The sequence below is a fragment of the Capra hircus genome, unplaced genomic scaffold (genome assembly GCF_001704415.2).
Source record: "Capra hircus breed San Clemente unplaced genomic scaffold, ASM170441v1, whole genome shotgun sequence".
Lineage (NCBI taxonomy): Eukaryota > Metazoa > Chordata > Mammalia > Artiodactyla > Bovidae > Capra > Capra hircus.
This window is the reverse complement of record NW_017189530.1, coordinates 455,488-482,842: the sequence shown is the minus strand read 5'-3', so window position 1 is coordinate 482,842 and position 27,355 is coordinate 455,488. Positions and strand designations below refer to the sequence as shown.

Here is a 27,355-nt window from a genome sequence, read left to right as displayed (position 1 = left end):
TCCAACCCCCCAGTATGCATGTGGTCACCCCTGGCTCACAACCCCACTCTGAGGAACTGGTCTCACAGATTCTCTGGCAAAATACAAAAAGATGTTTGCAGAAGGCTGCCTGCCGAGGACACATGGGGACCCACCCCTGTCACCGTGGTGGCTGCGGCGTAAGTGGACATAGAGGGGCCTGGAGGCCACAGAGGTCGTGTGCCCTGCTGTGCTCACCAGGAAGGGGGAGGGATGGTACACAGTCCACTTACTGTGGGGAAAAAAGTCCACCTTAAAAATCAAGTGTCTCTTCCACAGAAGTGGGTGGAGGGCTCGGGGGTAAAAGCTCGAGTTCCCTTGTTTTATGGATGAAACGTGTTATGAATGTGACTGTGTGATCATAGAAAGTAGAGAATGCAGTGCCTGAAAACTGAAAGCAGAAAAATCACCCCCATTAGGATGGCTGTTGTTAAAAAAGAAGCAGAGAACCCAGCAAACTAAAGGAAAGGACCTGGGGAAGCCGGCCCCGCGTGCACTGCTGACGGGGCGCTGTTAGCTGTTCCCCAAACAATTAAGCAGAAGCACCCTTGGACCCAGCAAGCCCACTCCTACGTAAACACCCAAAAGAAGCGACAGCACACACTCAAGCCGTACCCAGCGGTGAAATCGAAGAGGCGTAACCACTGGGCTCCACTGAGGAAGTCCCTCATTGCAGAATTACCCACTGTAACCAGAGTGGGACCGCACAGAGGGCCGTCTGGGACGACCGAACACGAAGTCACGGAGTCACAGGAGGAGGAGGAGTTACAGCAGAACAGCACGACCTCCAGACGAAAGAGGGACTAGGACTCAACCTGCAATTCTTAAACTGCACAGAAGTGCAAAGACAAATTTAACCCCAAACACTAAGACGTGCAATTAAATCAACGAGAAAAGGACTGTTTAAAGACCAGAGCGAAACACAACGCATGTGTGCACAGGACATACAGAAGTTTCACGACCAAAAAAAAAAGTTAAATAGAGCAAGCGTTTGCATCAGGCGAAGTGAAACTCGAGTTCCCCCTCCATTAAGCAGGATATTTCACAGAAACAGACAACGCTAGACAAGACCACAGTGATGAAGGCTCAGGGCCCCCACTGCCCGGACGCCGGAGAGGCCGCGGACCAGGGGGAGGACACCCGCGCCCCCAACAAGGGACCCACCAGGGACGAGGGTCGCCGCGGGTCTGAGTAACCAGCGCGCGGACACGGGACACGGAGCTCCGCGGGGACCCGCCGGCCAGCGCCGCGAGCTGGATTTGCCGGCGGCGAGAGCGGGTTGAGTCGCGATTCCGACCCCTCCGGAGTGGGCGGACGGAACCGAGGGCAGGGCGGAGGGACCAAGGTCCACCCGCAGGCGGGGGGGCGGCGCCTGCTGGCCGGAGGACACAAGACATCCCTGCCCCGCGTCCCCGGGTTTCTCGCCGCCACCCCCAAGCCCCTTCCCCTCCCCTTTCCCATCACACCCCCTTCTCCCCCCGTCCCACACACCCCCGATCCGGCGCCCAGAAACCACTCGGGAGACTCGGGTGCGGGCGGCCGCGGCCGGCGTGATGCGCTAGGCGGGCAGCAGTCCGCCCGCACGCAACCGGAGCAGCGGGGCCAGCGTGTAGCGCAGGCGGCGCAGGGCGGCGTCCGAGCCCGGGCGCGCGAGGCCGCGGCGCAGGGCCGAGGGGTTCGCCAGCGCCAGGTAGAGCAGCGGCAGCGCCACGACGCCCAGCGGCAGCAGCAGCAGCGTCTGCAGCGCGCCCAGCGCCCACAGCCTGCGGACCGACCACGCACCGGCAGATGGGCGCTGGCGGCGCGGGGCGCCCCCCCAGGCCCCAGCCCCGAGCCCGCTCCAGCCGCCCGCTCACCTGAAGCCCGCCGCACCCGCGCCGAACAGCCGCGTCTCCTGCGGAGACAAGAGAACACCTTCCTGCCGGACGCCGCGGACGGAGCGGGACCCTGGGGTGCGAGGCTCGTGGGGCCGTTGGGCTCCCACGCGGGCGCGGTGCTGGAGTGGGCAGCCCCATGATGCTTGTGGTCCCCAGTGGGGTTGGCATGGCGAGGTGGGTCCCTGGTGGGGTCGGGGGGTTTCCCTGACGGGGTGGCCCCCGCGTGCGGGGGGCGGCCCCGCGAGGCAGGTCTCGGCTCAAGCCCGCCCCCGCCAGGGCTCACACACTCCGCCTTGGCCACCTCTTCCATGAGCGAGTCCGCGCAGTCCTGCCCCCGTCGGGGCTGTGAGTCGCACCTGCCGGCAAAGGCAGGAGGATGGGCCCTTCGCGGGGCCCGCAGTCGCGCCTCCCCCAACTCCCGACATCCGACAGTCTTAACCCCCTTACGGCTCCGGGCCGCCCCGCGAGCTGTCGAGTGCAGCCGCCGCCTCCATCACCTTCCCCTGCAACTCCTGGAGCGGGTGGTGGGAGTGAGGCCTCACACGCGGGAAGACTTGGGTAGGGCGGGGGCAGGCCGCCGCGGCTCCGGGGAAGGGCGGAGCGGAGGCCGCGGCGGGGTCGGAGGCGGAGAGGGGCGGCACCTGCAAGACTCCGCTCTGCTCCTGGAAGCTGGCCCAGGCCTCCTCCATCCGCCGTGCGCTCTGACACGAGGGGAGCCCTGCTTAGACGGGGTAGGGGGCACTCGGCCCTGCCCACCGTCCTGCACCTGCCCAGCCTCACGCACACCCCAAGCCGGCCCTCCCGAGAGCCCGGCTCTGCCGCACCTGCCGCAGGGCCTCCGCCTGCATGGTGTGCTTGGCCTCCACCAGCGCCAGTTGTTTCTTCCAGAGAATCCAGGGAGAGTCAGGCGCCGGGCACTCCGCGAACGCGCCGCGCTTGACCCCGCCCAAGGCCCCGCCCCCGGAGCCCCAAGGCCCCGCCCCCGGAGCCCCAAGGCCCCGCCCCCGGAGCCCCAAGGCCCGCCCCCGCCCCCTAGCCCCGCCCGAGCACCTGCAGGGCCGCCAGTTGGGTCCCGAGCTGCTGCTCCGCCCGCTGCTGGCTCAGTTGCTCGCCTCCGTAGTAGAAGAGCTGGGGGTGGGGCTTGTGAGGGCCGGGTGGGCGGGGCTGCTGGGGGGGCGGGGCGGGGCGGGGCGGGGACTGGGGCGAGGCAGCCCCGGGGGAAGCGGGAGACAGAGGCCGTCTCCGGAAGGTACCTGGCTTGACAGCTCCTCCCACTGCTCCTGCAGCTGTCGGTTCTGCTGCTCCTGGACGGGGTCGAGGGGAAGATCCAGGCCTCTCCGTGGTCCCCGCCCCAGCGCGGGCCCCGCCCCCGCGGCCGGCTCCGCCCCACCTCAGGCCCCTCCCTCTCCGCTGCCCCCGCCCACCGGGGTGCCGCCGCAGCCTACCCTCTCGCAGGCCCCGCCCCACCAGGGCTCCGCCCGATTTTGTGTCCCTCCCCTCCACTGCCCCGCCCACCCAGAGGTCTCGCCTCAGCTTAGGTCCCGCCCCCTCGCGGCCCCGCCCCGCCCAGGCCCCTCCCTTTCCACTACCCCGTCCGTCTAGAGGTCCCGCCCCACCAGGGCCCCGCCCCACCAGGTCCCGTTGGCGCTGCTCCGCCGCCTCCAGCAGCCTGCGCGCCCGGTCCGCGCGCTCCCGCGCCGCCTCGCGCGCCTCCCCACGCAGGGCCCGCGCCGCCTGGCTCCGCCGACGCTGCAGGCTGCGGAGGGGAAACTGAGGCTCCGTGGCTGAGGCCGCGTCCACACACAGCCCGCCCCCTCGCGGCGCCCACACGCGGGCGAGGGGAGGGGCCGCCCGCACCCGCGCTCGCGCTCGCTCAGGTCCTGCAGGCGCGCGGCGAGGCTCTCGCTCTCGGCCTCCAGCCCGCGCACCAGCTCCTCCAGCTCCTGCTTCCGCAGCCGCCCGTCGCGGTTGTCCTTCTGCAGCTGCAGAAGCAGCTCCTGCGCCTCGGCCATGGCCTGGCTCTGCCCGCAGCCGGCGCCGGGCCCGCGTCACAGTGGGCCGAGCGCGGAGCGCTTTGGAACCGCGCGCACCGCCGGGTGCAGGCGCCGGAGGCGGAGGGCGAGGCCGGCTCTTTCCCGCCCGCTGCCGGGGGCACTGGGGCCCGGGCAGCCTCTGATGGGAAAGACCGGGTCCCGTAAACCAGTTTCCCGTCTCTGGACCCAGGGATCCCCTCCTGGGAAAGCCAGAGAAAGACAAGTGCCACATGCTGCCACTTACAGGTGGGATCTAGGAAGCGACACAAACGAACCTCTCTGTGAAACGCATTGACGGAACAGACCTGTGGCTGCCAAGGGGGACGGGTGGGGGAGGGAGGGGTCGGGGGTTTGAGGTTAGCAGAGGTAAGCTGTTACAGGATGGATAAACAACCAGGTCCTCCCGTTTGGCAGGGACCTATATTCACTATCCTCATACACCATCACGGAATGAATATGAAAAAGATTGTATGTACGTGTATAACGGAGTCACTTCGCTGTAAATCAACTACAGTAACGTTCCTCTAAAAAGCCCCTCCTCCCGCTCCTTCTCGCCTGCACAAGCCCATCCGTGAGCCCCCTTCCCAGGGCCTTGTTCCTCAGGGTTCCAGGCTGTCCTTCCGCTGCCCCAGACGGAAAGCGGGACTGGTCTAAACCCACGGTGGCTTTTAGCTTCCTTGTAGGATTCTGCCAGTGAGATTCAGGAGCAGATGTCAGCTGGATGTGGATTTCTGGCAGGAGGTCTGCCCCGCTGTTAAGGCAGAGAGGCGCCGCCGTGGGTGTTGAGATGGGGAGGAACTGGGCGCCACTGATACTGCGTCGCGCCCAGGGTCCCGCCCCCACCGCTCCGCCTGGTCCTGGTCCGCCGGGTTGGAGCCGCTTCACTTTGTGCAGGTGAGGGTGTCGGCGTGAGCGTCCCCCGAGCTCTACACCTCAGGTTCTGCACCTGTCAGGTGGGGCTACCTCCCCCTACCCCACCCCAGGTTGCTTTTCTGCAACTTCCAAGGGTGAGCTAAAGGGCACCTTGACCCCTCCCCACCCCACGGGGAAAGCCTGGGGCGGACAAAGCCTCCGGGGAAACGCCGGGGAAAAGCCAGTGCCTGGGCGGTGGGGCCCGGGGGCGGCAGGAGCCGTGGCAGCAGACCCCCAGCCTGGGCTCTGGCCCTTTGCTCCCAGCAGACGCGAGGCCGGAAGCACCTGCCTGCCTCCCCACCTGCCCGCTGGCCCGGCTCTGCCCCTCCCCCAAGGACTGAGGTTCAAGGTCCTCCTCTGGGGCCTCGCTGCCCACCAGGGGGCCCCCACGGAGGGGCGCAGCCCAGGAAGGGGGTGGTGCAGGACTCCCCACCGTCTTCAGGACTGAGCCCGGCCGCGGCACACTCAGTGCACTGTCAGCTGAGGACTGTGTGGGATGCCAAGGGCTCAGGAAGTGTCTGATGGGAGAAAGAATTAGTGAATAAGCATAAAACCCACGCCTGTGGGGTTTTGTTTTTGTTGCCGTAAGTGAAACAGTTTTTGCCTGATAAGAGAGAAAAGGGGGATTCCCTGTGGTTAGGCCTCCACGCTATCATTGCCAGGGCTCAGCTTTGACTCCTGGTCGGGAACTAAGATCCTGCAAACCTAAGTGGAGTGAAGTTAAAGTCGCTGAGTCGCGTCCGACTCTGCGACCCCATGGGCTATACAGTCCATGGAATTCTCCAGGCTAGAATACTGGAGTGGCTAGCCGTTCCCTTCTCCAGAGGATCTTCCCAACCCAAGGATCGAATCCAGGTCTCCCACACTGCAGGCAGATTCTTTACCAGCTGAGCCACAGGGAAGCCCCCCTGCAAACCACGGCACAGCAAAGTAAAAAAGAGAAAGAGGATTTCTATAAACCCTGATGCGTCACACAATGGATTATGCAGAGTCCCCACGACGCAGGCCCACTGGCCAGCACCCAGCCTGCGCCCACTCCAGCCACAGGGCAGTCGCCTCAGCCCCGTGAACAGACCACGTGCCCTGAGGCCTCTGCTCTTGGCACAGGCTGTTCCTCACATGTGGGTGGCCCTGCCTGAGGGTGTGGTCTGACCAGCTCCTCACAGCCCTCCGCCCGCCTGTTTGCCGGGGAGTGGTTGACTGACTGTGATGAAGTCTGTGTCCCCATCAGGAAGGGGCCCTCAGAGCACGTGCGGACAAACACTGGCCTGGTCTCTGGCCCAAGTCCTGGAGGCGCCCCCAGGGCCTGGAAAGTTTGCCTGTAGCTCATAAAGATGGAAGGTTATGGGGGCCCCATCGCCAAACGCATCCTGGTGTCTCGGGCTCCTGGTGGCCACCACCCAGCCCGCACCGCACGCCTCTGCCGGGGCCTGTGGTTAAGACAGCAGCACAGAGTGGAGGTGATGAGAGGCCTGCTGAGCGGGGGAGGGGCCTCGCCAGTTCCTCAGGGGTGGGGGGCACACTGTGGGGGCTGATGCACATCCGTGACTGCTGAGGGCAGCGGGGGCCTGCGCCCTGGGGCAGGAGGGAGGACACTAACCCTGTGAGCAGGGCCCACGCTGCAGGTGATGCCAACACAGACAGAGGGCTGCTTGGGCCCCTGCAGCCACACGTGCAGGTCTGTGTGCCCCGAGGGCTGAAATGTGCCCCGCAGCATCTCAGAATGTGACTGTGTCTAGAGATGGATCTCTAGGATGGATCTCTAGGAGCCCGGTCTGACCAGGGTCCTCCTTCAAAATTCCCCAGGAAAATGGTGTCCAACCCACAATTCCACACCCAACACAACAGCAGTCATAAACCACGTCATTTAAACATTTTTAACATTTTAAGTCTCAAAAACCTACTTCCTACGTGTGGTCAGGAAGGCCCTGGAGGAAATACGCGTCACCCAAGGGAAGGAAGAACGCCTGGGAGCCAGAAGCCAGGACCGCGGATGCAGGACAGGAAGGCAGGACCTCAGCAATCGTGTCCGATTCTGTGGGAATCTGGCCCAGGAGGCATTTCAGGGCGAAAAGGTCCTGAATTGAAAAAGTACGATCATTATTAAGCCTCCAGAAAAATAAACAGGGGCAGGGCCGATATGCTCGCTGGCCCAGGATTAAACAAACGTGCGCCGTGATGGCCGTCACGCATGCGCACTGCGCCGCAGTTGGTGAGTGACCGCGAGCATGGCCACGCCTGCTTTGGCTGCCTCTGCTCTGAGACTCAGAGGTGAATCGCCACGGAGACCGCGTGGCCCACCACTTGCTATCTGGCGCCTTTCTGGGGAGAGTTTGCCAAGCCCCAGATCACACTGCTCGCCTGGTAACTTCCTCCGGGGTGTGGGGAGGGGAAGAGGGTAGACATGACCCGCAGTGATCACCTACCCTGCGGCCAGCGTGTGGCAGTGGGCTTGGAAGGACCAGAAACCGTGCTTAGTTTTAAGTTTAGTTTTAGGCCTTTTTAAGAGCCATTTGATAATTGCAACTATCTTTGAGTACCGCTTTTGATAAACCAAACAAATACAAACCCCTTTTTAAACAGCTGAACAGAACTTACCGAGGGCACAGCAGCAATGTCCATGCTGCTCTGGGGGGCAGCCCATCGTGGGCCTGTAGCCGCCTGCGGTCCCTGGAGCCCGGGGGCTGAGCTGGGTAGACACCCTCCCAGCCCCAGTCCGTCCTTCCTCCTGGGTCTGTCTCTGCCTGGGACCCCCGCCTGGGTTCAGGTGGGACAGTCCTCTAGGATATGGGGCCTACTGCGCCGACCCTGGAGGCTAAGCTCACCCACTTCCCTACCAAGTGATCAAGGAGGGGTGGACAGGAAGGAGCCTGCCCCTGCCCCAGCCTGATCCCGCTGCCCCAAAGGCGATGCTGGCCACCAGGTCCACAGCCGGTCTACACACCCGCTGCTTCCCAAACCGCCTCAGCCGGCTTGAGCCAACAGTGCAGACCCCACTGCCCAGCTCACCTGCCACCAAGTGAGGACCCAGGCCCCTCTGAAACTCGCTCTTAGGACTGAGGTGGGCAGATCCCACCCACCGCCCCCCCCAACCCTACAACCCAGCTCCCACCTCCCAGGTCCTGAAAGCACTGGACGGAGAAAGGAAAGCAGTTGGTCGTTTAGCGAAAACACAGCCAGAGAGCAGAGACCTCACACAAGTTTCGAATCAAGCTTTTAATGAAAAGATCATAAAATAACAGTATCTCGTCACTGTACATTAAGACTGCACGCTCTGAATGGAGACATCAGTGACCAGCTTTATGATACTGGAGGGCTGCGCACCCCCAGCTCTGACCTGAATTATCCAGACTCTGGAGGGAGGTGAGGGCAGTGTGGTGCCTGACAGCGGCGGTGGCCAGCACAGGAGTGCGATCGCGCGCCCCCTTCCTGAGAAGGGCGCCTAGCGGGACGTGAGTCCGCCTCCAGTTTCCGGTCAAGAAACAGCGGAACCCCACCCCCCGCTCTCCGACGAGGTATTTGTGAATGGGACAGCGCCCAACCTGGGCTCCCCAAGACGGGGAGGGAAGCAAGTGGTGGGTGGGGGCAGGGGGCTCCCCTCAGCACCTGGCCCCATGGGGCCCCGCCGAGCGGCGGGGAGGAGCCCCGGGGACCTTCCCTGCCCCGAGTGAGGTCTGTTATGCAGCATATTTGAGGTCAATAAATTACAGCAATAAATAGCAAGGTGAGGTAGGGGGAGGGGCTCCCGGTAGAAAGTCGCAGTGGGGTGACAAGCCGGGGGTCCCGGGCAGCCTCGACTCCCACGGTGTACCCCCACCCCCTGACGTGGAATGTCAAACCGGGCTCTGGGCGGGCCTGCTCCACCCCTCCAGGGATCAGGTTCGCGGGCTCGGGGACCACCGCTGCCGGGGGAGCGGGGCCTTGGTCCCTGCACGGGGCACCGCCAAAGGCCCGGCGCCTCCGCTTTCGTCCCCAAGCCGCAGGGAGGGGTGGGCGGCCCTGCCCTCCTGGCTGCCCGAGCCTCGCCCCGGCCCGGGATGGCTGCCGGGAGGGCGGCTGGGGTCCGCCCGCCCCATGATCGATCGCACTCCTGTTAGCGGCCAGTCCAGTGAATACTGACGGGTGGGGCTGGCGGACAGCCGGCGCCCCCGGGTGGCGGCCGCCGGGAACACACCCGGCTGCGTGAGGTTCTGGGTCCAGAGTGTCCGTTTCACAGGCTGAGGTGTATGGCTATGCTGCGCGTCTCTGAGATTCAGATCTGCTTAAAAGGTCCGTCTTCTCTTTACTTTTTTTTTTTTTTTTTGCAATCCTGGAGGAGCCTCGGCGGCGGGCTCGGTCTCCCGGGGGAGCGTGCGTGGCGTGGCGGAGCCCGGCCTGCCGCTCGCCCCAGTCTGAGAAATAAATACATTCATCACTGCACAAACATATTGATACAAAAGCAACACTGTCCCGAGTGTTCGCACCGTCTGTGTCGGTAAGAACCGGCCCAGTGAGCCCTCCCACAGCTGGACCCGCTGCAGTCTCCGCGGAGCCGTGCGAAGGTCCTGGCTTTTTGGCTTGAGAGGGACCCTCACATCAACCCAGCGGGGGTCTCACGGGCAGAGCAGCGGGACGGGATGCACCTCCATCCTGGGGCCCCAGCCCAGACTCGGGTCCTGCGGCCACAGCCGAGGCCACCCTGCTGCGCCAGCTGGCCGGGACCGCTTGGCCTGGCCAGGAGGCCCGGGGGCCGGTCGGCACAGGCCCCTGCTCTTTGGTGCCAGCTGGGCTGGAAGGAGGGCTCCGTGAGGACGGGGCCTCCACGCCGCCCGAAACCCCCTCCACCCTGGCAGCCCCCCTGCCCGTGAGCCCTCCGGGCCAACTCAGGGCCTGGAGCGGAAGGTGGGGACTCACTGGTACTGGCCTTACAGCTGCTGAGGTCTGAAACTGTAAAAGTTTATGTAAACAATGAGATAAATATATTAGTATCTTTTTTCTGAGCCCATTGAGGTTCCATATGCATTCAAAATGTGCTTTGGTTTAAAAAATAGCTTTTGTGAATTTGGGTGTGAGCTTTTTTTTTTTTTTTGCCTTTTTTTTTTAATCCTTTCCTACATGACATCTGCTATTGTTTCCTGTTTCTCCGAAACATTCAGGAATTAAGTGACTAAAGCAGAGAACTGTAAGCCGCCCTGGGCCTCCAATGGCCTAATCTCCTGGTGAGGCTCTGCACACGCGTCCACACACATTCACGAGCACGCACTCCACGTGAAACCGAGGGAAAGGAGAGCAAACCCAAGTGTCCTGTGAACCCCGCCCCGCCCCACAAACCCTCAACGTCTTAAATAAGAAACTAGTGTTTTGCTTTCTTGTTAAAATACAGAGAAGGCTCGATACAATACTCAGGTGGGTACAATACTATGTCGCACGAAGGTCCCTGAGGGCCTCTATGCCCCGTCCCTGAAGCTCTGCCCTGAACCACCTGCTTCACCGGGGCCACGCCCACGGGCGTGTGCAGCTCCCGCTACAGACTTTTGTCGTGTGGCTTAAGTGCTGATGGAGGGGGGGTCGGGCGAGCAGAGGGGCTGGGGGGGTCCTGTCTGACTTGCCGGAACAGGCGTCCCCGGAGGGGACGGCAGCGGGCTCAGCAGGGCCCCACGCGGCCCGAGCCCCCTCACTCCCCGTGACCTCCACCCGGGTCCCTGGTTTCAGCTGGAGGGTCTCTGGAGGGGGGAAGGGATGACTCCGGAATTTTTGGTCTGAAATTAAAGTAGAAAGAAAAAAGAAGAAATAAAAGCAGGAAGCAAAATGAAGGAGATAAAGCCGCTGGTCCAGCCCTGGACTGCAGCTGGCTGAGGACAGCGGGCCGACCCCGTGACCTTGGCCCGGCCTTGAGAGCAGCCTCTAGAGCCCTGGAGGTGTCTGAGATTGACAGAGCCCAGCGCGGGGGTGGGACTCAGGGTGAGCCCATGGTGGCTGCCAGTCTGCCCAGAGGTGCCAAGGTGAAGGGGGCCGGGGGCCGGGCACCAGTCAGGTTGACCGTGCTGCTCTCTGGAGGGCAAGCCCTCGGGGGCTGGGACCCAGGCGGGGAGGGGCTCACTTCCTCCCCTGCTCCCTGGGCGCGGAGCGCCCATGCCCACCGGGCCGGGTCAGGGCGGCGGCTGGCCAGACGCCCACCAGACACTGACCGGCCCAGAGGAGAAAAACGAGTGTCACGGCCCCAACTGCCACCACCGACCACATCCTGCTCAAGAGGTAGCGAAGGTCGGAGTCTCTCCACCTTGATGGGAGGGGGGCGACATGATCCACACACACGCTGCACGCGCACACACACGGAGAAAATGGAAACGTACCGACCCCGCACCACGGCCAGCCCCCCCGCCCCCCGCACCCTAGAGCTTCCAGTTCCCACACTCACATACACGTTACACGGGGTTTTCTCGTAATCAAAACAAGTACCTCTAAACAAAGAAGATTCCTGGGCAACTATGGGAAAGCACTCTCTCCTGAGGCGGCCGGGGGGCTCGAGCCCAGGGGAGCCTTTGGCCGAGAGGGGGCTCCTGGGCCCAGAGGGTGGGCCCTGGTCGCAGCCGGGCGGGGCGGGGGGGGGGGGGGCGGTGAACCCCGTACATTCAGTCTGCAGAGCCAGGCTCAGCCCCGAGGGGCCGGGAGAAAAAAAAATCTTGTTGGTTTTGGTTTAAAAAACAAAATTCAAAACGAAGAACAGAACAGATCAGTAGGAATCACAGCCACACCGGCCCGGAGGGCTCTTCAGCTGTGGAGAGGTAGGCGGTGGGGGCCCGCTGTCCCAGCGCCACTGAGCGGTGACCCCTGGCTCGGGGAGGGAGGGCGCGGACCCCCTCCCTCCGGCACCGCCCCCCCCCCCCCGCACGCCCGAGGCCCGGCCCGCAGACGGCAGACGCCTGCCGGGGCGGGCGCGGGGCCGCGGGTAAAGCTGCGCGGGGCCCGCCGGGTCTTTGGCTTCTAGGAGGGCGCGGTGTGCATGCGCAGGTGGCTGATGAGGTTCCGCTGCTGCGTGAACTTGCCCCCGCAGAGCTGGCACTCGTAGGGCTTCTCGCCCGAGTGCACGCGCATGTGCTCGGTGAGGCGGTACTGGCGCGTGAAGCGCATGCCGCACTCGCCGCAGGCGAAGGGCTTGAGGCCCAGGTGGCTGCGCATGTGCCGCGTCATGGTGCCGCGCTGCGTGAACATCTTCCCGCAGATGCCGCACGGGAAGGGCCGCGCCAGCCAGTGCGTCTTCTCGTGCTGGCGCAGCGTGGCCGCGTCCTTGTAGCTCTTCTCGCAGGCGGAGCACTGGAAGGGCCGCGGCCCGGCCGCCGGGGCCGCGCTGGGCGCCGACAGGTCCTCCGCCTCCTCGTCGGCGCCCGCGCCGCCCGCCTCGTAGGCGCCGCCCTCCTCCTTGATGAGCAGCTCCTCCTCCGCGTGCGTCTCCACGTGCGCGTTGAGCTGCTCCGAGCTGGGGAAGCCCTTGGCGCAGGGGATGCACACGTACAGGTTGTCACCGTAGGGCACCTGCTCGAAGCCCTCCTGCCGGTACACGTAGGGCGCGCCGGCCGGGCCGCCCTCGCTCCCGCTCTGCGCGCTGTCGTCGCTGCCGTCCTTGCCATTCTCCTCCTCCTCCTTGCAGGCGTGCGGGGCCTCCCCGAAGGGCCTGCCTGCCGCCGCGCTGCCGGCCAGGAGCCCGTTGGGGACCCTATCGCCCAGCCCTTCGGCCTCCTCCCCCGGGCACGGGCCCTTGGGTGCCACGTCCCTCCGCTCAAACGGGGAGGCGGCCGCAGGCTCCTTCTTGGCCCACTCCTTCTTGCGGGCCGAGTGCCGGAGGCTCTTGCGGGGCGGCGGCCCGCCCGGCCCCTCCAGCAGGCACAGCGGGTTGTCGTCCGCCCCCTCCAGATCCATGGGCTCACTGAGGGCCGCCCCCAGCTCGGTGTAAGAGGCACTGTTGGCGACGGGAGGGGCAGAGGTCGAGAGGGGCGAGCCCTCCTGGCTGTCGCTCAGTTGGGCTGGGTCGTCGGGGGTGAGGGAGGGCCCGGGGGTGGCGGGGGGCAGCGGGGGGCTCTTCTTGGACAAGTCCAGGCCCAGCTCCTGCTCACAGCTGCCGCCGCTCCCGTTAGTACTGCAGCCTCCCAGGCCGGCCTCCCCGCTGCCGGGACAGACGGGCCGACCCAGGCCGTGTGCGCCCTCCTGGCTCAAGCTGCCCAGGAAGAGCTCGTCGTCGGAGCCTTTGGCCTGGGAGAGCTCCTGGGGGACGTGGGCCCCTTTGCGCCCGTCCACGAGGCCTGGGTAGCGGGTCTGGATGACCGAGGCCGTGGACAGCCGCTGGCTGCGGGGGGGCCGCCCCAGGCCGGCGCTGCCCCGCCCGGAGCCGAAGGGCTTGCCGGCTCTCTTGAGCTTGCGCCGGCAGAGGGCCGCCAGCTCGGGCAGCTGGAGGTAGCTGGCGGCGGTGAGCAGCGTGCTGAAGTTGGGCTCGGCAGGCGGCTCACCGGGCAGCAGGCGGCCAGTGTAGATGAAGTCCAGGATCTGCTGGAACACCGCGGAGCTGACCATGTCCGTGTCCAGGCTGATGAGGTTGTCGTGCAGCACCAGGGACTTGAAGTAGACGCTGCTGGCGGCCAGCACGTTCTTGTGGGCGCGGAAGACGGCGTTCTCCACCATGACGATGACGTCACACAGGAAGCCCTGCGTGCGCTGCTGGTTCAGCTGCAGCAGGAGCTGCTTCGAGTGGCTGGGCAGCTCCATGTCGGGCCCCAGGTCCCCGCGCCCCGCCCACACGCACCACCTGCGGGCAGGAGCAGACACACGCCCATCAGCGGGGGGCCTCCTGGGGCCTCCCCCAGGCTGCCCGCCTGCCACCAGCCCATCTGTACACTTGAAGACGCAGGGACAACTCGGGGCACATGTGCGGGGCAGAAAAACCAGGGCTCCGTCCCCTAGAGGAAGGTGACCCCATGCCCAGACGGACCTGTGGGTGAGCGGCAGAGACCACAAGGGGACAGAACCCCTGGCGGACGCATCGCCGGCGAGGGCGCACAGCAGCCCGGCTTTCCGGTCCAGCCGGAAATTGGATCCGCACACGGAGCCGCCCAGTGCGCACTGAAGCCACCTTCTCCTCGAGTACCACGTGGGCAGGTAGGACCCGCAGCCTCCAGCAACGCCACGCGACGCTGCAGCCCGGCCATTCCCCCCACCCCCTCATCCCCCCGGCCTGTGCCTCTGGGTGCCGAGCAAGAGGTGACCTGACCAAGCCTGGTACCGCAGGCCCCAGGGCCTTCCTGGGTAGGGCAGGTTGTCCGAGCCTGGGAAACCCCGCCGAGGCTGTGCGCGGGGGCGGCTGCGCCAGGCCACGGCCCCGCCCCTCCGGCTGCTCAGGCGCGCGCGCCTACCCACAGGGGCCTTCATGTCCCTGGGCTCAGGCCCTGACCCGGCAGAGGAGCGCACTGCCCAGGGCCTCCCCCGGCAGGGATCCAGGGTCCCCACCCTCCCCCTCGGGAGGGGTCGCGCCCGCCCACCTGCCCCTTGTCTTCAAAGACAGAGAAGCCTCCACACCCCATCCACCCGGGAAGGCTCTGCGCACGGTGCCCACGTGGGCCAGCACTCAGACCCAAGGGAACCAGCCCCCCTCCCCGCCCTGGCCAGCCAAGGGGGACAAAGAGCCCAAGGCGCGGAACACCTGGCTGGGAGTGCGGAGGGCCATGAGCCCACAGCCCCTCCTCCCCCACGCTGCCAGCGCTGCCCACACACAAAGGCCGGGGCCAGCACGCAGGCCAGGCGCTCAGCTGCCCGGAGTCCCCCGGAGGAGGAGCAGCCCCCGCCCCCTGCCGCACCCCCAGCCCCCCCTCCCCCAGCCTACCGGAGTGCCAGGGGCCCAGAAACCATGTGAGCAGCAGCCAGGGGGGGTGGCCTCCTCGAGTGCGCGGCCTCCCTGGGGGTGCATCAATGCCTGGTCACCTGCAGAGAAGGTGGACAGTTAGCAGGCAGGCCTCGCACGGGGGGCGGAGGGCTCGAGGCTGGAGCCAGGCTCCCGGCTGCGGCGGGGTCGGCGCCCGGACAGCTGGGCAGGAGGCAGCAGCAGGGTGCCTGCGGCCCGGCTGGTGGCAGGAAGGAGGCAGGTGTGGGGTGCTCGGCCGCACCCCCACAGGAAGCAGGGTACTCCGGGGGCCGCCTCGGTAGGGGCAGTGGGGGGGACAGGCGCGCAGCTCTGGGCGGGCGGGGTGGCAGGAGGCCTGGGCAAGGCCCTTCTAGGCTGGCCACATTTACATAACAAAAGGCCAGAAATGGAGGCGCTGGTGCAGCGGGCTATTTATAAGATCCAGTCTCAACCGCTTCTGGCTCCCCAGCCCCCTGCCCTGCCCTGCCCTTCCCTCTGGGTCTGCGCTCGCCCCCTCCCTGCCAGAGCCCAGCCCCCTCCTGCCCAGCCTGGCCTGACCACATGGCCCTCGCAGGCTCGCCCTTTCAATACCAGCCCGCCAAGGCTGCTGGCAGCTGCCGCCAGATGCGGGCGGGCTTCCCGGACCCCCAGAGCTTCAGGTCCTGGGAGAGGGGTCCCGAGGTCCTGGCTGCTTGCCCCCCACCGCAGCAGGCCTGGGCACCCTGGGCGTGCAGCCAGGCAGGGGGCAGCGGCCTGAGCCCGGAGCCCCTCCTGGCGCACCCCTCCCCCGCCCAGGGCCAGGGCGGCCGGGCCGGTCCTCAGGAATGTGCCCAGACCCGGGGTGTGGGGTGGCCGGGAGGCCTTGCTCCAGCCTGCCAGCTGCCTCCTGCCCCTAGCATGGCTCCCCGCTGGCAGGGGTGGCCGGGGAGGGGGCTGGCCCGGCTCGCCGGCAGCGCAAGGCCCGCTGGTGTGGGGCCGCTGCCCAGCCTGGCAGGAGCCGCCACGGGCTGGAACGCCCCGGCAGCCGGTCGCCCCGCCCCGCGTGCCCACTCCACCGTGCCCAGAGCCTGGACAGACGGACAGGTCAGAGAGGTGGGCTGGGAGTTGTCCCTGCTAGGCTGACCCCGACACCCCTCAAGGAAGGGGTCTCTTGTGAACAGAGGCCCTGGGCGACTTTCCCAGCCCTCTGCTCGATGACCAACGGGTCCTGGCCGAGGTCCCGGGCGCCCTTCCTCCCCCCAGCTCAGGCCTCATGGAGGGCCTCTCCTGACGCCCGGGAGGGCAGGCGGCAGTGAGAGAAGCCCTCAGGTGCTTCAGCCGGATTCCACAGCAGCCGGTCCAGCTCGGCCTGGACCACTATGGAGCCCGGAACCAGGGAGGCTGAGCCCTCGGGCTGCCCCGTCCTTCAGCCTCTGGGTGGAAACGCCGGGGAACAGGGTGTGGTACCAGGCGCCCCTCCCTCCAAGCAGAAAAGGGGGCATCCCAGCCCACCTCCACCCCACCAGGGGGCCGTGAGCCCCTCAAGATGCCTACTACCTGGCCGCCACGCCCAAGGGCCTTAAGCACTGCGGGCTCGTCACAGGCCGCAGACACACGCCGGCCACCAGCGTGGGGGTCCAGCTGACCCGGCGTGAGCGCCCGGAGCTCCGGGTGTGGTCCCGGCAGGTGTGAGCCAGGCCCTCCAGGGCTGCAGGAGGGGCACCTGGAGGCAGCGCCAGCCCCCGACGCCCCATGCCAGGCTGATGAGCATCCTGCTCGCAGGGCGCGCCCTCCGTCTCCAGTGCAGATGAGACTGGGGCTCTGGGGCTTAAGCAACCTGCCCAAGGTCACAGGAGCAAGCTAAGGGCAGAGCCCTGCTCCAGACTTTGCCACCCAGGACAACCCCAGTGTCTCCTCCCCGTCCGATGCCCGGTCCGGCGGCCCGCTGACCACCTCACCCTGGGGCCCGGGCCATGCCCGCCGCTCCCTGGGGAACAGCCCTGGCCTCCACAGCCCCTCTGGCTGCCCTGCAGGTGGGGCTGCTGGCGAGTGGGCCCCACGGCCCTGGTGAGCCCAGGCCTGGATGCCCGCCAGCCGCTCCTGGCTGGCCTCCCAGACTGTCCTCCTGGAAAGCAGCGGGCCCTGTGAATGCCAGGAGCCCTGCCCTCCTCCTGACGGGACGCCCAGGAAACAGACGCTGGGACTCGGTCAGACTGCTGGAGAGGCGTTGGGAGGGACCCGGGGCGGTCCTCCAAGCCTGAGCAGTGTGGGAGGAGGCGCCCACTCCACCTACCGCCCAGAGCCTGCTCCCGATGCCCACGGCCCCTCTGTCCCACATGCGCAGCCCACCTAGGGGGCTCACGGCGCCACGCGACGCCTGCTGTCTGGGGGAACCCTGTGCGCGTGCCCCCCACCCTCCTCCAGCCACCCGTCGCTCCCACCTGCACGACATGGGGCCTGCAGCCAGCTCCCCCCGCTGGCCCTGGCACAGCTGGCTGGTGGGCACCAGGCGGGCACGAGGCGGGGTCCTGCAGGGAGGCCCTGGCCAGGAGTGCTGAGATGGGGCGAGATCACTGTTACAAAAACATCCAGACAAGGTGCCCGCCTGGCCCCCCGCTGGCCGGAGGGGCCTGAGCGCTTGGGAAGGGGACAGCGGGCAGCAAAGAGCAGGAGCCTGGAGGCAAGGAGCCCGTGGGAGGCGTCCCCACATGGCCGGGATCCAGGGCCCCGAGGAGCCTCTGCCTGGTGGCTCCCACGTCCGCTTCCTACTCGCCCTGCGGGGTGGCAGGCCCGGACCGGGGAGCACATTCAGGGGACACAGACAGTCCGGCCCTACTCTGACCCCAGACCCAGAAGCTAGGAGACCAGCTTCCTACTCCCCAGAAGGCAGGAAACACCCAGCGACGGGGGTCAAGAGGAACGAAGTGGCCCCCAAAGGGAAGACACCTTTCCCACGTAAACATGCCCAGAGTGACTAGGAAATGGGGCTCGGCTCCCAGGGCTGTCCTGGAGGCGGGACGGGGCCGGGCTGCCTGCTGGGAGGGACCGGCACCATTGCCCACCCGCCTGGGGCACCTTCCAGGAGTCAGCGAGGCAACTGCCCAGCCCAGGGCCTCTCTAGGTCGCAGACTCCAAGACCCCAACCATTAAACAACTCGAGAAGCTAGAAAGGACCTCGCACGCTAACCCACGACTCTCAAAGATCTAAAAGACAAAACAGACCCTATCACTTTCAACCACCACTTCTGTGTATGAGACGAGAGGACGCTTCCCCACTGAACAATAGGAAGGACCCCCTCAGGGTGGAAGTCCTTCCCAGGAAAAGAGCAGCCAACCCCTGCACCCGCATGGCGGCAGAGACACCCAGGCCCCACACCCTGCCCAGGACAGTCACAGAAACAAAACCCAAACTGGATGGCAGACGGCAGGACAGGGTTCACGCGGCCGACTGAGGACGGAAAGCGGGCTTCCGGGCAGGAAAGAGGACGCTCAGGCTCTAGAAAGACCGAGATGGGAGGCGTGCAAGCCCCAGGAGCCAGGCAGGGGCAGAGCCCCCCGGCGGCGCGCGGGACGAACCTGGCTCAGGAAGAGCTGACCACGGGCACGCCCTGCAGCCGCCAGCCAACAGGGGAGCGGGGCAGCCAGACCCTGAAGGGGCGCAGGGGGCCCTGGGCAAGGCCAGAAGCGGGGGAGGACGGGGAGCGGGCAGGACTCGACACGCGAGGAGCTTCTGTCTGGACGCGGGGCATGTGCCCACCTGGGAAGAGCCTGGGGCGCAGTCGCTCACAGCTGGCACGCTTCTTAGGTAGGATCAGTGCAGGGCCAGTCCCAGGGCTGACGAGCAAGCCCACCCAATCCCAGACTAATCACAACAACCCGAGGGGAGAAACAGCCCCGACGTGAAGGAAGGAACCCCCGAGCCCAGCCAGGAACCTGCGGGACACGGAGCGACCACCTTCAAACCTCTCAGAGGGAACTCTGCCCTCCAACGCAGGCGGTGTCAGGAGCGAAGACCCCTCGTGCCCCGTGGCCAATAAAAAGCCAAAGCGATACTGGAACAATGCCAACGAAGGCTTTAAAAATCGTCCACGTCAAAAAAGAAATCTTTACAGAATAAAACCACCAGAAACCTCTCATCAGGGCAGACGGGTTGGCCAGCCGAAGGCAGCAGCAACCGCCGACACTCTGACCGTCTGGGGTCCAGGTGACACCTGCGGGGGACGGGAAGGGGCCCTGCAAACCCCAGCAGGCACTCCCAGGAGGCGCAGGATGAGGCCCAGGACTGGGGTCAGAGGAGGCCACGGGCAGAAGGGTCTGCCCAGCCTGGAGGGCCTCCCGCCAAAGCCCAGGGGCACGCCAAAGGTAACCACCAGGTGGCTCTGGTCCACGACCGTAAACACAGCAGCAGACGCCTCAGGCACCCACCAGTTTTTAAAAAGCTGTTTTCAAGGATAAAACTAGGAAACTGCCAAGGAAGATACTGCAGCCTGTGCCCTGGGCCTGAAGTGCCCGCGGGGACACTCAGAGGAGGGCCCGCCTGTCCAGCAGGCCCTGCGGCCGGCCAGACAGGAGAGGCCAAGCTCGGGGAGGGAGGGAGAGAGGAGGGTCCCCGGGACTCGGCAGGAACACGCTCAGAGCTGCTTCAGATGGGACTGGAAAGCCATCTGACGTTAACAGGCTGCGTCCAGCGACAGAGACGTGGACAGCCCTCTGCCCCAGGAAGCAGAGCGGCCCAAGGGGGTGACCGTGGACCGCTGAGGCGGGGCAGAAAGCGGGCCTGCGGTGGCCCGCGGGGCGGGGTGCAGTGACTCCCAGCAGGTGGCTGAGTCTCAGGCACAACCAGCACCCCACTCTACAGACAGGGCAAGCCCACTGTCCAAAGACCTGGACAGACGCGGGGACGTGGCACGCGCCCACAACTCAGCGGTGGGGACGCCAGGAGGGGCCGCGAGCCACCTCTCACAAGGGCAACATGCGTGCGCTTCACACCACCGCCTCAGGTCCGCGAGAGCCGGTGTGCTGGCCGCGGGGAGACAGAGCTTCCGGATCCAGGGAAGGGCCATCCTCAGGGCCCCCCAGCCACGTGGCCGGGGACACGGGAGGCCCACGCAAACTGGGGCTTCTGGGCCAGGCCCACAGGACGCACCCAGGAGCGCCTCCCCTAGGAGCGAGGCGGGAGCCTAAAGTCCGACACAGGTGCCCCCACGACCTGGAGCCGCCAGGCCCAAGTCACCTCCTCAAACCCAGGCCCGTCCAGTCACGCCCCGGCTTAGGGCTCTCAATGGACTCCCGGGCCTGGATAAAGTCCGTGTCAGGGCTGGTCCGTGGAGAGCTTCTAGAGGGCCGGGCCGCCCCTCCGCAGCCCCCAGGCACGCCCGAGGGCCTCCACCTCTGAGAAGCACCCATCTCCCCCACCCGCTGCTGGCACCCAAGGGGCTCCCAAGCTCAGGGACCCTGTGTGGCCCCCAGATGGCAACTGGGCCAGAAGGGAGGACAGGCCAGCTGAGGGAGCAGATGGGCTGAGGGGAGGAGGCCCCTCAGACAACGGCCAGCCTTCCTTGATCCAACACTAAAGACTCAACAAGCCTCTGACGCTGCACCTGTGACTAACTCGCACCCGGAGGCCCAGCAGCCCAGCAGCCCACCCTGCGCTCACACCCAGCCCAAGTTTGCAACACCAAGCGCTGGTCATTCGGAAAATAGTCACTCACGGAGCTGATGAGACCTTCCCGATGCGCTCGAACGTGGCTGAAGGACACGGGTTCTTGCTGTCGTCGCGGCCGAGTCACAGGACAAACGGAGGCCTTTCTCGAGCCCCTCCCCAGCCTCTCCGGCCACAGCACCGTCAGCTGTCTCCCTCCGGTTGGAGGCTCCCATTCACCCGAGAAAAGGTCCCCAGGCTGAACCACCACCTTGCCCGTCAGCCCCTCCTTCACGAGCAGCGGCGGACACGGCCTGCCCTGCTCGCCCCAGAGACGCAACGCTGTGTCCCCTGGAGTCGAGGCTCACCGCTGGGCCTCCTGCACGGCCCCTGGAGCGGCAGCCTGGCCCAGGCACCCAGGGCAGCGCCACGGCCGGCACTGAGGTGCGTGTCAGCCTGCGGATGGGGGCCGGTGGGGAACGTCTGAGCATTCTGAGTGTCCTGGGGACCCAAGCGTCCGCAGGCCACGCTGACAACAGCTGTTGGCCACCACCTCAAACACTCCTACCCCCTCTCCGGGCACCACAGGGCACGTGAGGACACAGGCTTGCAACAGGGCCTGCTCCCCCAGCTCATGGATGGTCACCAAAGGCTGGAAACCCAGGTGAGGGCCGCTGAGAGGAGCGGTTTTCAAAGACAAGAAAGGAAACGGCACTTCAGGTAGCCTGCGAGAACAGCCTCAGCAGCAGCGTTCACCGCCTCCAAGGTGGGCAGCCCCGCCGGCCGGGCGCAGAGGGGCCGGGCGGGCTCCCGGGGCAGGGGTGCTGCCTGCCCAAGGCGCCAGGCCAGCCGCCCGGCCCTCGTCAGCGTCAGCACGCATGGAATGCGGACTGCGGAGAGCGCCCCTACCCTGCCCACAGCCTCAGGGGCGCAGGCTCACCCACCGCAGCTCGAGGGCACCCGCGCCCGGCCCCCACCGGCAGCCTCACGGCGGCCAGGATTGCCCCGACCCCCCAGGCCCTCTGCCCAGAGACGAACCCGTGCACCCACGCTGCCAACACCTCCAGGAGGACCCACCAGCTCTGACCCGCCCTCCTGGAGGAGCGGAGGGGAAGGGCTGTTTCAGGAGGGGTCCTCCCGGCCCTGCGGCCCAGGGAAGCGATGCCAGTCCACACCTGGTCGCAGGCAGTCACGGCCCCCACCCAGCGGAACCCTGGCGGCCCTCCAGTGAAGCGGCTCACCGCCCATCGCCCTTGAGTGCAAGCCTGTCCCACGGGCTCACTCTACTCCAGAGCCCCACCAGCGAACTCCAGACCGCGTGTGGAGCCTGCATGGGCCGCTTCCCCAGGGGTGCTCAACACAGGCGTGCCCACGTAGGCTAGGCCAGGAGTCCCAGAGGGAGGCCCCGCCCTTGTCCCGCCACCCTCAGTGCCCCGTCCGGAGCCGCAGGCACCTTCTTCCTCCCGGTGTCCAAGCAGAGCTGCTGGGAAGAAACTGCCAGCCCCTCTCCATCAAAAGGAAGGGCCTCGGGTCCTGGGAGGGCGGGTGAGGAAGCCACACAGCCCAGAACCGCTCCTGCTCACGGCAGAGCCCATGGGCCCCTCTGCCAGATGCAGACAACTTGGCCCCCGGCTGCACTTCCTACTCCGGAGGACACCAAGCGGGCCAGTGCCGCGCTCGCCACGCCCAGCAGCCCGGCCGCTCACCGCCCGTCGGCGGCCGCCCAGAGCAGGCGGCCAGCCGGCCAGGACTCACCTGAGGTCCTGCCTCCAGTGCCCCTCCCAGCCCTCGCCCCATCTCCAGGCCTGGTCAGGGGCTCCCTCACACACCTTCCCAGGTAACAATCTCAGGGACCCTCTCTCCCAGACACCTTGAGATCAAGGTGAGAAAGAAGGGGCAGGACCCAGTTCCGGGAGCCCCAGCGGCAGCCCCCAGTGACTTGTTTGGGAAGCAGGAAGAGCTCCCAGGTCCCCACGCCTCGGGAGAGAGGCCAACCAGGGCCTAAGAAGCGACCTGGAGGCCAGAGTAGGCCGTCTGAAACCCAAGCAGGCCCAAGAGCGGCACGAGGTTCCCGGGGCCGCCCAGAAGGTGCTCCCCAGCACACACCCGCCTCGCATCCCTCCCACAGCCACCTGAGGAAGAGGGGCCATGAAGAGCGTGAACCCCTCGCACCCGATGCTTCTCCAGGACCCTGGAGCCCACGGGAGGATCGGCCAGCTGGGCCTGCTCTGTAAGCACAACCCCACGGGCAGTCTGGGGCCACCCCTGCTCGTCCAAGGGGACTCACGGCTCCCTTGACCTTGCTATCTACAAAGATCCACCTCCTGAGAAAGCACTTGTGGTATCCACAGGCTTCAGGGAAAGTGGATAGGTGGGCTCCAGGTGACCCCTGCGGAGCGGAGCACCAGGGCCCCCACCGGGCAGCAGGGACTCGGAGCCGGGTGCAACCCCTGCCCGTAACAGGGAAAGTTCCGCAAGAGCCGGGGGTGCCGCCCCAACATCCTGGCCGTCACCTCTGCGCCCTCTTCTCACCCCTTCTGCAGCTACTCACCAGAGCTCACTGCTGGCTTCCGAGCAGCACACGCAGGAGAACCGCAAGGCCAGTGGGCAAGCCTGCCCTTTGAAGGCCTGTGAGCAGGCTGAGAAGGCCAAAGGGCAGCGACCCCAGCCTGGGCGAGGGAGACCTCCAGCCACCTGTGCGGACGTGGAGGGCGTTCCCAGGGCACTGGGGCAGCCCCTCCTCACTCTCGCGGAGAACCCACCCCCGAGGTGCTACTGGGGAAGAAGCCCAAGGCCACGGGAGGCCAGTGCGCACAGCGACCACGCCAGGGCCGGCCGCTCCGGGGCCGCAAAAGGCCCGCTCCCCACCTGGAGGCCACCTCCCCACCAAGCCCTGCCCCGCCTTCCCTTGGGAGCCTTGGAATTCCCAGGAGCGGGAGCGCCCCGGGCGCCCCCAGAGGCCGGCCACCTGCCCTTCCGGGCTCCTCCCTCCGCGCCCGCGCCCACACCCACGTGCTCGGGGAGGCGGCCCCTCACAGGAAGCCAGCACGCACGGAGCACCCTGGCGGCGCGCGGGCGGAAGGGCCCGCTCGAGCCCCCAGGCCACGCCCCCACCCCACCCGCCGGGCGGGCGTCTCCGGGGGTCTCCGTCCGCTCGCGGCCTGGCCACACCCTCCCGGGCCGCGCGCCCGGGCCCTCCCCTCCTGGACGGCGCTGGGGCCTGGAAGCGGCTCCCTCCGGGTTTGACCCACCCCCCCGACCGAGCGCGCCGGGGGCCCACTCGCAACCCCACCCACCCCCACCTGCTTTTCTGGCTCGGCCGCTCCCAGGAGCCCTCCCCCAGCCCAGGTCCCTAACCCTCAGGCGAGGCCCCTCCCAGCAGGAAGCGCGGCCCCGCGGCCGGGCCGAGTCAAACTGGTCCCGCTGGCTGGCAGCCCCCAGCCCGGAGGGAGCCAAGCTGGGATCCCCGAGCCCCACAGCCCCAGGCTGTGACGGAACCCCGGGTCTGCGAGGGCGCTGCAGCCGCAGCACAGCCCGGGAAAGCAGCAGAACCTGCACCTCCCGGCCGAAGGCGCACCGCTCAGAGGCAAGGCTGAGCGCTAGAGGGCAGAGACCCAGGCCAGCCCCGGGCACACGGGCTGGGCACCACCTCTGTTCTCAGAACACTTCGCTGAGCGGATAAAGGGCCCCTGCACGGGCTCGCGGGTGCCCGACGGCAGCGGGGCCGGCTTCCCGGAAGCGGGCACCTACAGGGCCCCGCTCCCCTCTCCCGCCTCCTGACGGAACCCCGGCCCCGCCTTCCCAGACCGCAGGGCTCCCCGTGAACACCCTGCTGCAGCCGGCCCAGCGGCCCTCAGCACCTCCTCAGGTGCCCAGGGCACTCCCCCGTCACCCGGGGGGGCACTCTCAGAGACAGTGTGCCGGCGCCTTCCCCAGGCTGAGCTCTGGGGGCCGCAGTGCGGGCGGGTGAAGTTCAGCTCTGTTCCCACTTTAGAAACACGTTAGAGCCACCGAGGCCCAGAGAAGCCATCTCGGTCCAAGGCCGCTGGAGAGTAAACAGCGCCGAGGCCAGGGCCCCTCACTGCCCCCAGAGGCCCTCCTCAGTCAGGCGCCCAGGCCAGGGCCGGAGGAAGCGGACCTGTGGGCTCTCTGCAGACGCAGCTGAGAACAAGAGCCCTCCCCACCCCAGTGATCAGTCCCTGGTTTGGGGGGGTGGAAATGGCCCTCAGCCCTGGTGGGCAAGGCAGGCCAGCCGGCGTGGGTGGGGCCGACTGCTGGAGGCCAACAGGCCGAGCAGAAAAGCAGGGCGGCGGGTCCCCTGGGTAAACTGGACTTTATTCCTTCCTCGCTCCTCGACGCTCCAGAACTGCCCTGCCAGCCCTTGCTCGGGGGCGAGCTGCGGCTCACAGACACTGCCCCCACCCCGCCGCCACCTCCGGGCAGACAATAAGGACTCGGGGAAGGCAGCAGGCCTGTCAGCTCAATAATGCAAAACCCTGTTGCTGAGTCCACGACAGCTGACTTCAAGTGGATCGGAGGCTGTGCTTATTAACAAAATGAGAAACCTGATCCGTGGAAAGAAAACACTATGCAAGGATTAATCCAGGGCTGCGGCTTGTGGGGAGGCCGGGCTGCTGGCCAAGACAGGCAGGGAGCGCGGGACGCGGCCTACCTGTCCCCGGCGGGCACCTGGCTGCAGGACAAGGCACATCGCCTCCGCCCCCTCCTTCCAGCAACTGCAGCAATCTTTTCAGCTCGGCTTTAATTAAAGGCCTGGCTCCCTCAGGCTGCTTCTTCCTCTCCCCAGAGCCAGCAACCGGAGGGAGATTTTTCTTTTCAGGAATTGCTTGTAAAAGCTGAATGACTAATCTGCAAGTCCCAACAACTGGCAGGAAAACACAGCAGAGAGAAACCCTGGGCGCAGCCCCAGCACTGGAGCTGAATGGCCGGAGGAGCTGGGCAACCGGCTCTCAGCAACACCCCACAACCGGCCCGCAGGCGGCTGGGAAGACCAACCTGAGAGCGGTGCCGCCAGGGCAGGTGGGAAGCTCCCTGCCAGCCTTCCCAGGCTGCTGCCTGCCCACAGGACCTCACAGCACTGGCTCCCCTGGCAGGCAGGGCCACTCACTGCAGACTTCAAGTATCAACCTCTCACCACCCCCCCCCCCATGGTGCTAAGAGCCGCTAAACCAGCGATCTCACCACACGGCTTTGTCTCTGGAGGCCAGCCGGTGGCCAGCCCGTCTGCCTTTTTTTTTTTTTTTTCAGACCAGTGCAGCGACCCTGCTCTCTGCTGAGCGGAAGCCCACTCCCAGAGCCAGGGCCACAGAGCAGCCACATGGCCTGTGCTCTTGAAAATGTCTGCTGAAAGGCCCAGGGAGCCCAAACGCTGGCAGATGGGAACGCAGAAGAGTAAAGCCAGGAGCCAGGAAGCAATAAACGCTAGCTCCAGAAAGGGCCTGGTATGGGTGACCCGGCTCCATCCCTGCGGCCGGGGGTGGGGGCCTGGAGAACACCCCCAGCAGCTCTGGAAGGCCCCTCCGCTACCTGCCGCCTCCCCCTCCCCCCAGCACAGCCATCCGTCCATCAGTCAACAATCTTCACCCACAGGATTCCTACGGGCACGGCTCGGCCCCTCCCCCCCGCCACAGATGTCAGAGAGGGGTGGCCTCCCCGGGTGACAACTCCTCCTGACGGGGCGGGAGGGGGGGACCGGGACCTTCGCTTATCCAGATGTGCTTGGCAACTGCTACCGGCGAAACACGCCGGAGGTGGAGGGGACCCGAGAAACGCGCGATAAATAACTTCGACACCGTCCCGGCCCGGGCGGATCCGCTGCGGGCTCACTTCCCCGGGGCCGACTCTCCGCTGTTCTGGGTGGGGCCGCTGTGGAGCATTTTATCTGGGCCGCGTCCCCTCCTCGCCGTCAGTCACTAACCCCCCCCCCTCCCCGTCCGGGGACAGGCACCGCCGCCTCGGCCCCCAACCACCGCAGCCCAGCTCCGCCGGCGAGAATACGAACCACGCCGGCGGATAAACAGAGAGTGACACGCCGGGCCCGGCGGCGCCCTGCCCCTGCGGCCGCCCCCTCCCCCAGCCCCGCGCCCTTCCTGCCGAGCGGCCGCCCGCACCGGCGGCCTGGGGGCAGGGCCGCGCGCCCACCCGCCGCGGGGCCCGGCCCCGGCCCCGGCCCTGCCCGCGCGCAGCCGTGCCCTGCGGGCGGCGGGCCGGGCACAGCGAGAAGCCGCGCGAGGGGCGGCGGCGGGCGCATAAAGCGGGGCCCGCCTGTCAGGCAAGCGCGGCTCCCCGGGCCGCTCGGAGCGCAGCGCGGAGCCGCAGGCACAAAGAGCCGGCGCCCGCCGCCCGCCGGCCCCGCGCGCGGGGGGCTTTGTGCCGGGCCCCGCCGCGCGCCGCGCTCCCGCACACGCACGGCCCGCGGCGGGCGGCGGGCGGCCGGGGTCCCGCCCCTCGCGCGCACACACCCCGCGCGCCGCGGCCCCTCCGCGCGCCCGCCCACGCCCCTCTCCCGGGGGCGCGCCCCGCGCCCCGCGCCTCACCTCGTGTGCGTCGGCGGCGGCGCTCCCCGCCGGCCGGCCGGCCCGCCCGCGGCCTCTTCTTCGGCGCCGCCCGCGCCCGCCCGCGCCGCGCGTCCGCCCGCCCGCCCCGCCGCCGGCTCGGCTCGGCTCGGCTCCCCGCCCCGCGCGCCGAGCGCCTCTCACAGCCGCCCGCCCGGCGCCATCTTGGAAGCTTGTGACGTCGCGCCGCCCGCTCACCCCTGACCCGCATCTGAATGGGCGAGCGGCGCGGCGGGGGCGGGGCCTGCGGGCGGGGCGGGGCCGGGGGCGGGTTCCGGGGCGGCCGCCAGGCGGCGGGGGGGGAGGGGCGCGCGGGTGGAGCCGGGGGACCTGGTCGCCCCCCGCCCACGGGTGCAGGGGCGGCGCCGCGACCTCAGCCCCGGAACGCGCGGACCGCACCCCCTAGAAGGGGGCTCGGCCCCCCACACTCGGAGCCGACCCCCCCCCTCCCCAGC

General features: G+C 67.1%; 3 protein-coding genes across 3 annotated transcripts; 1 reads left to right on the top strand and 2 right to left on the bottom strand.

Annotated features, from left to right (window-relative positions):
* Nucleotides 1-1,576: 1,576 nt before the first annotated feature.
* On the bottom strand, nt 1,577-3,907 carry TMEM191C (transmembrane protein 191C). Its single transcript, XM_018044374.1, has 10 exons — nt 3,753-3,907; nt 3,528-3,651; nt 3,149-3,199; nt 2,946-3,023; nt 2,720-2,776; nt 2,537-2,596; nt 2,343-2,407; nt 2,179-2,251; nt 1,875-1,912; nt 1,577-1,781 (listed from the first exon to the last, which is right to left on the bottom strand). Exons 1-10 carry the CDS (start codon nt 3,905-3,907, stop codon nt 1,577-1,579), a joined length of 906 nt encoding a protein of 301 aa, XP_017899863.1.
* A 4,130-nt stretch (nt 3,908-8,037) lies between these two features.
* HIC2 (hypermethylated in cancer 2) lies at nt 8,038-26,954 on the bottom strand. The gene is made up of 3 exons (XM_018044409.1): nt 26,883-26,954; nt 14,688-14,785; nt 8,038-13,616 (listed from the first exon to the last, which is right to left on the bottom strand). Exons 2-3 carry the CDS (start codon nt 14,711-14,713, stop codon nt 11,804-11,806), a joined length of 1,839 nt encoding a protein of 612 aa, XP_017899898.1. The 5' UTR covers nt 14,714-14,785; nt 26,883-26,954; the 3' UTR covers nt 8,038-11,803.
* LOC108634508 (basic proline-rich protein-like) lies at nt 22,474-27,104 on the top strand. The gene is made up of 5 exons (XM_018044373.1): nt 22,474-22,555; nt 22,869-23,911; nt 24,131-24,193; nt 25,218-25,365; nt 26,290-27,104. The coding sequence occupies exons 1-5, from the start codon at nt 22,474-22,476 to the stop codon at nt 27,102-27,104; spliced, it is 2,151 nt and encodes a 716-aa protein (XP_017899862.1).
* The last annotated feature ends 251 nt before the right edge of the window (nt 27,105-27,355 follow it).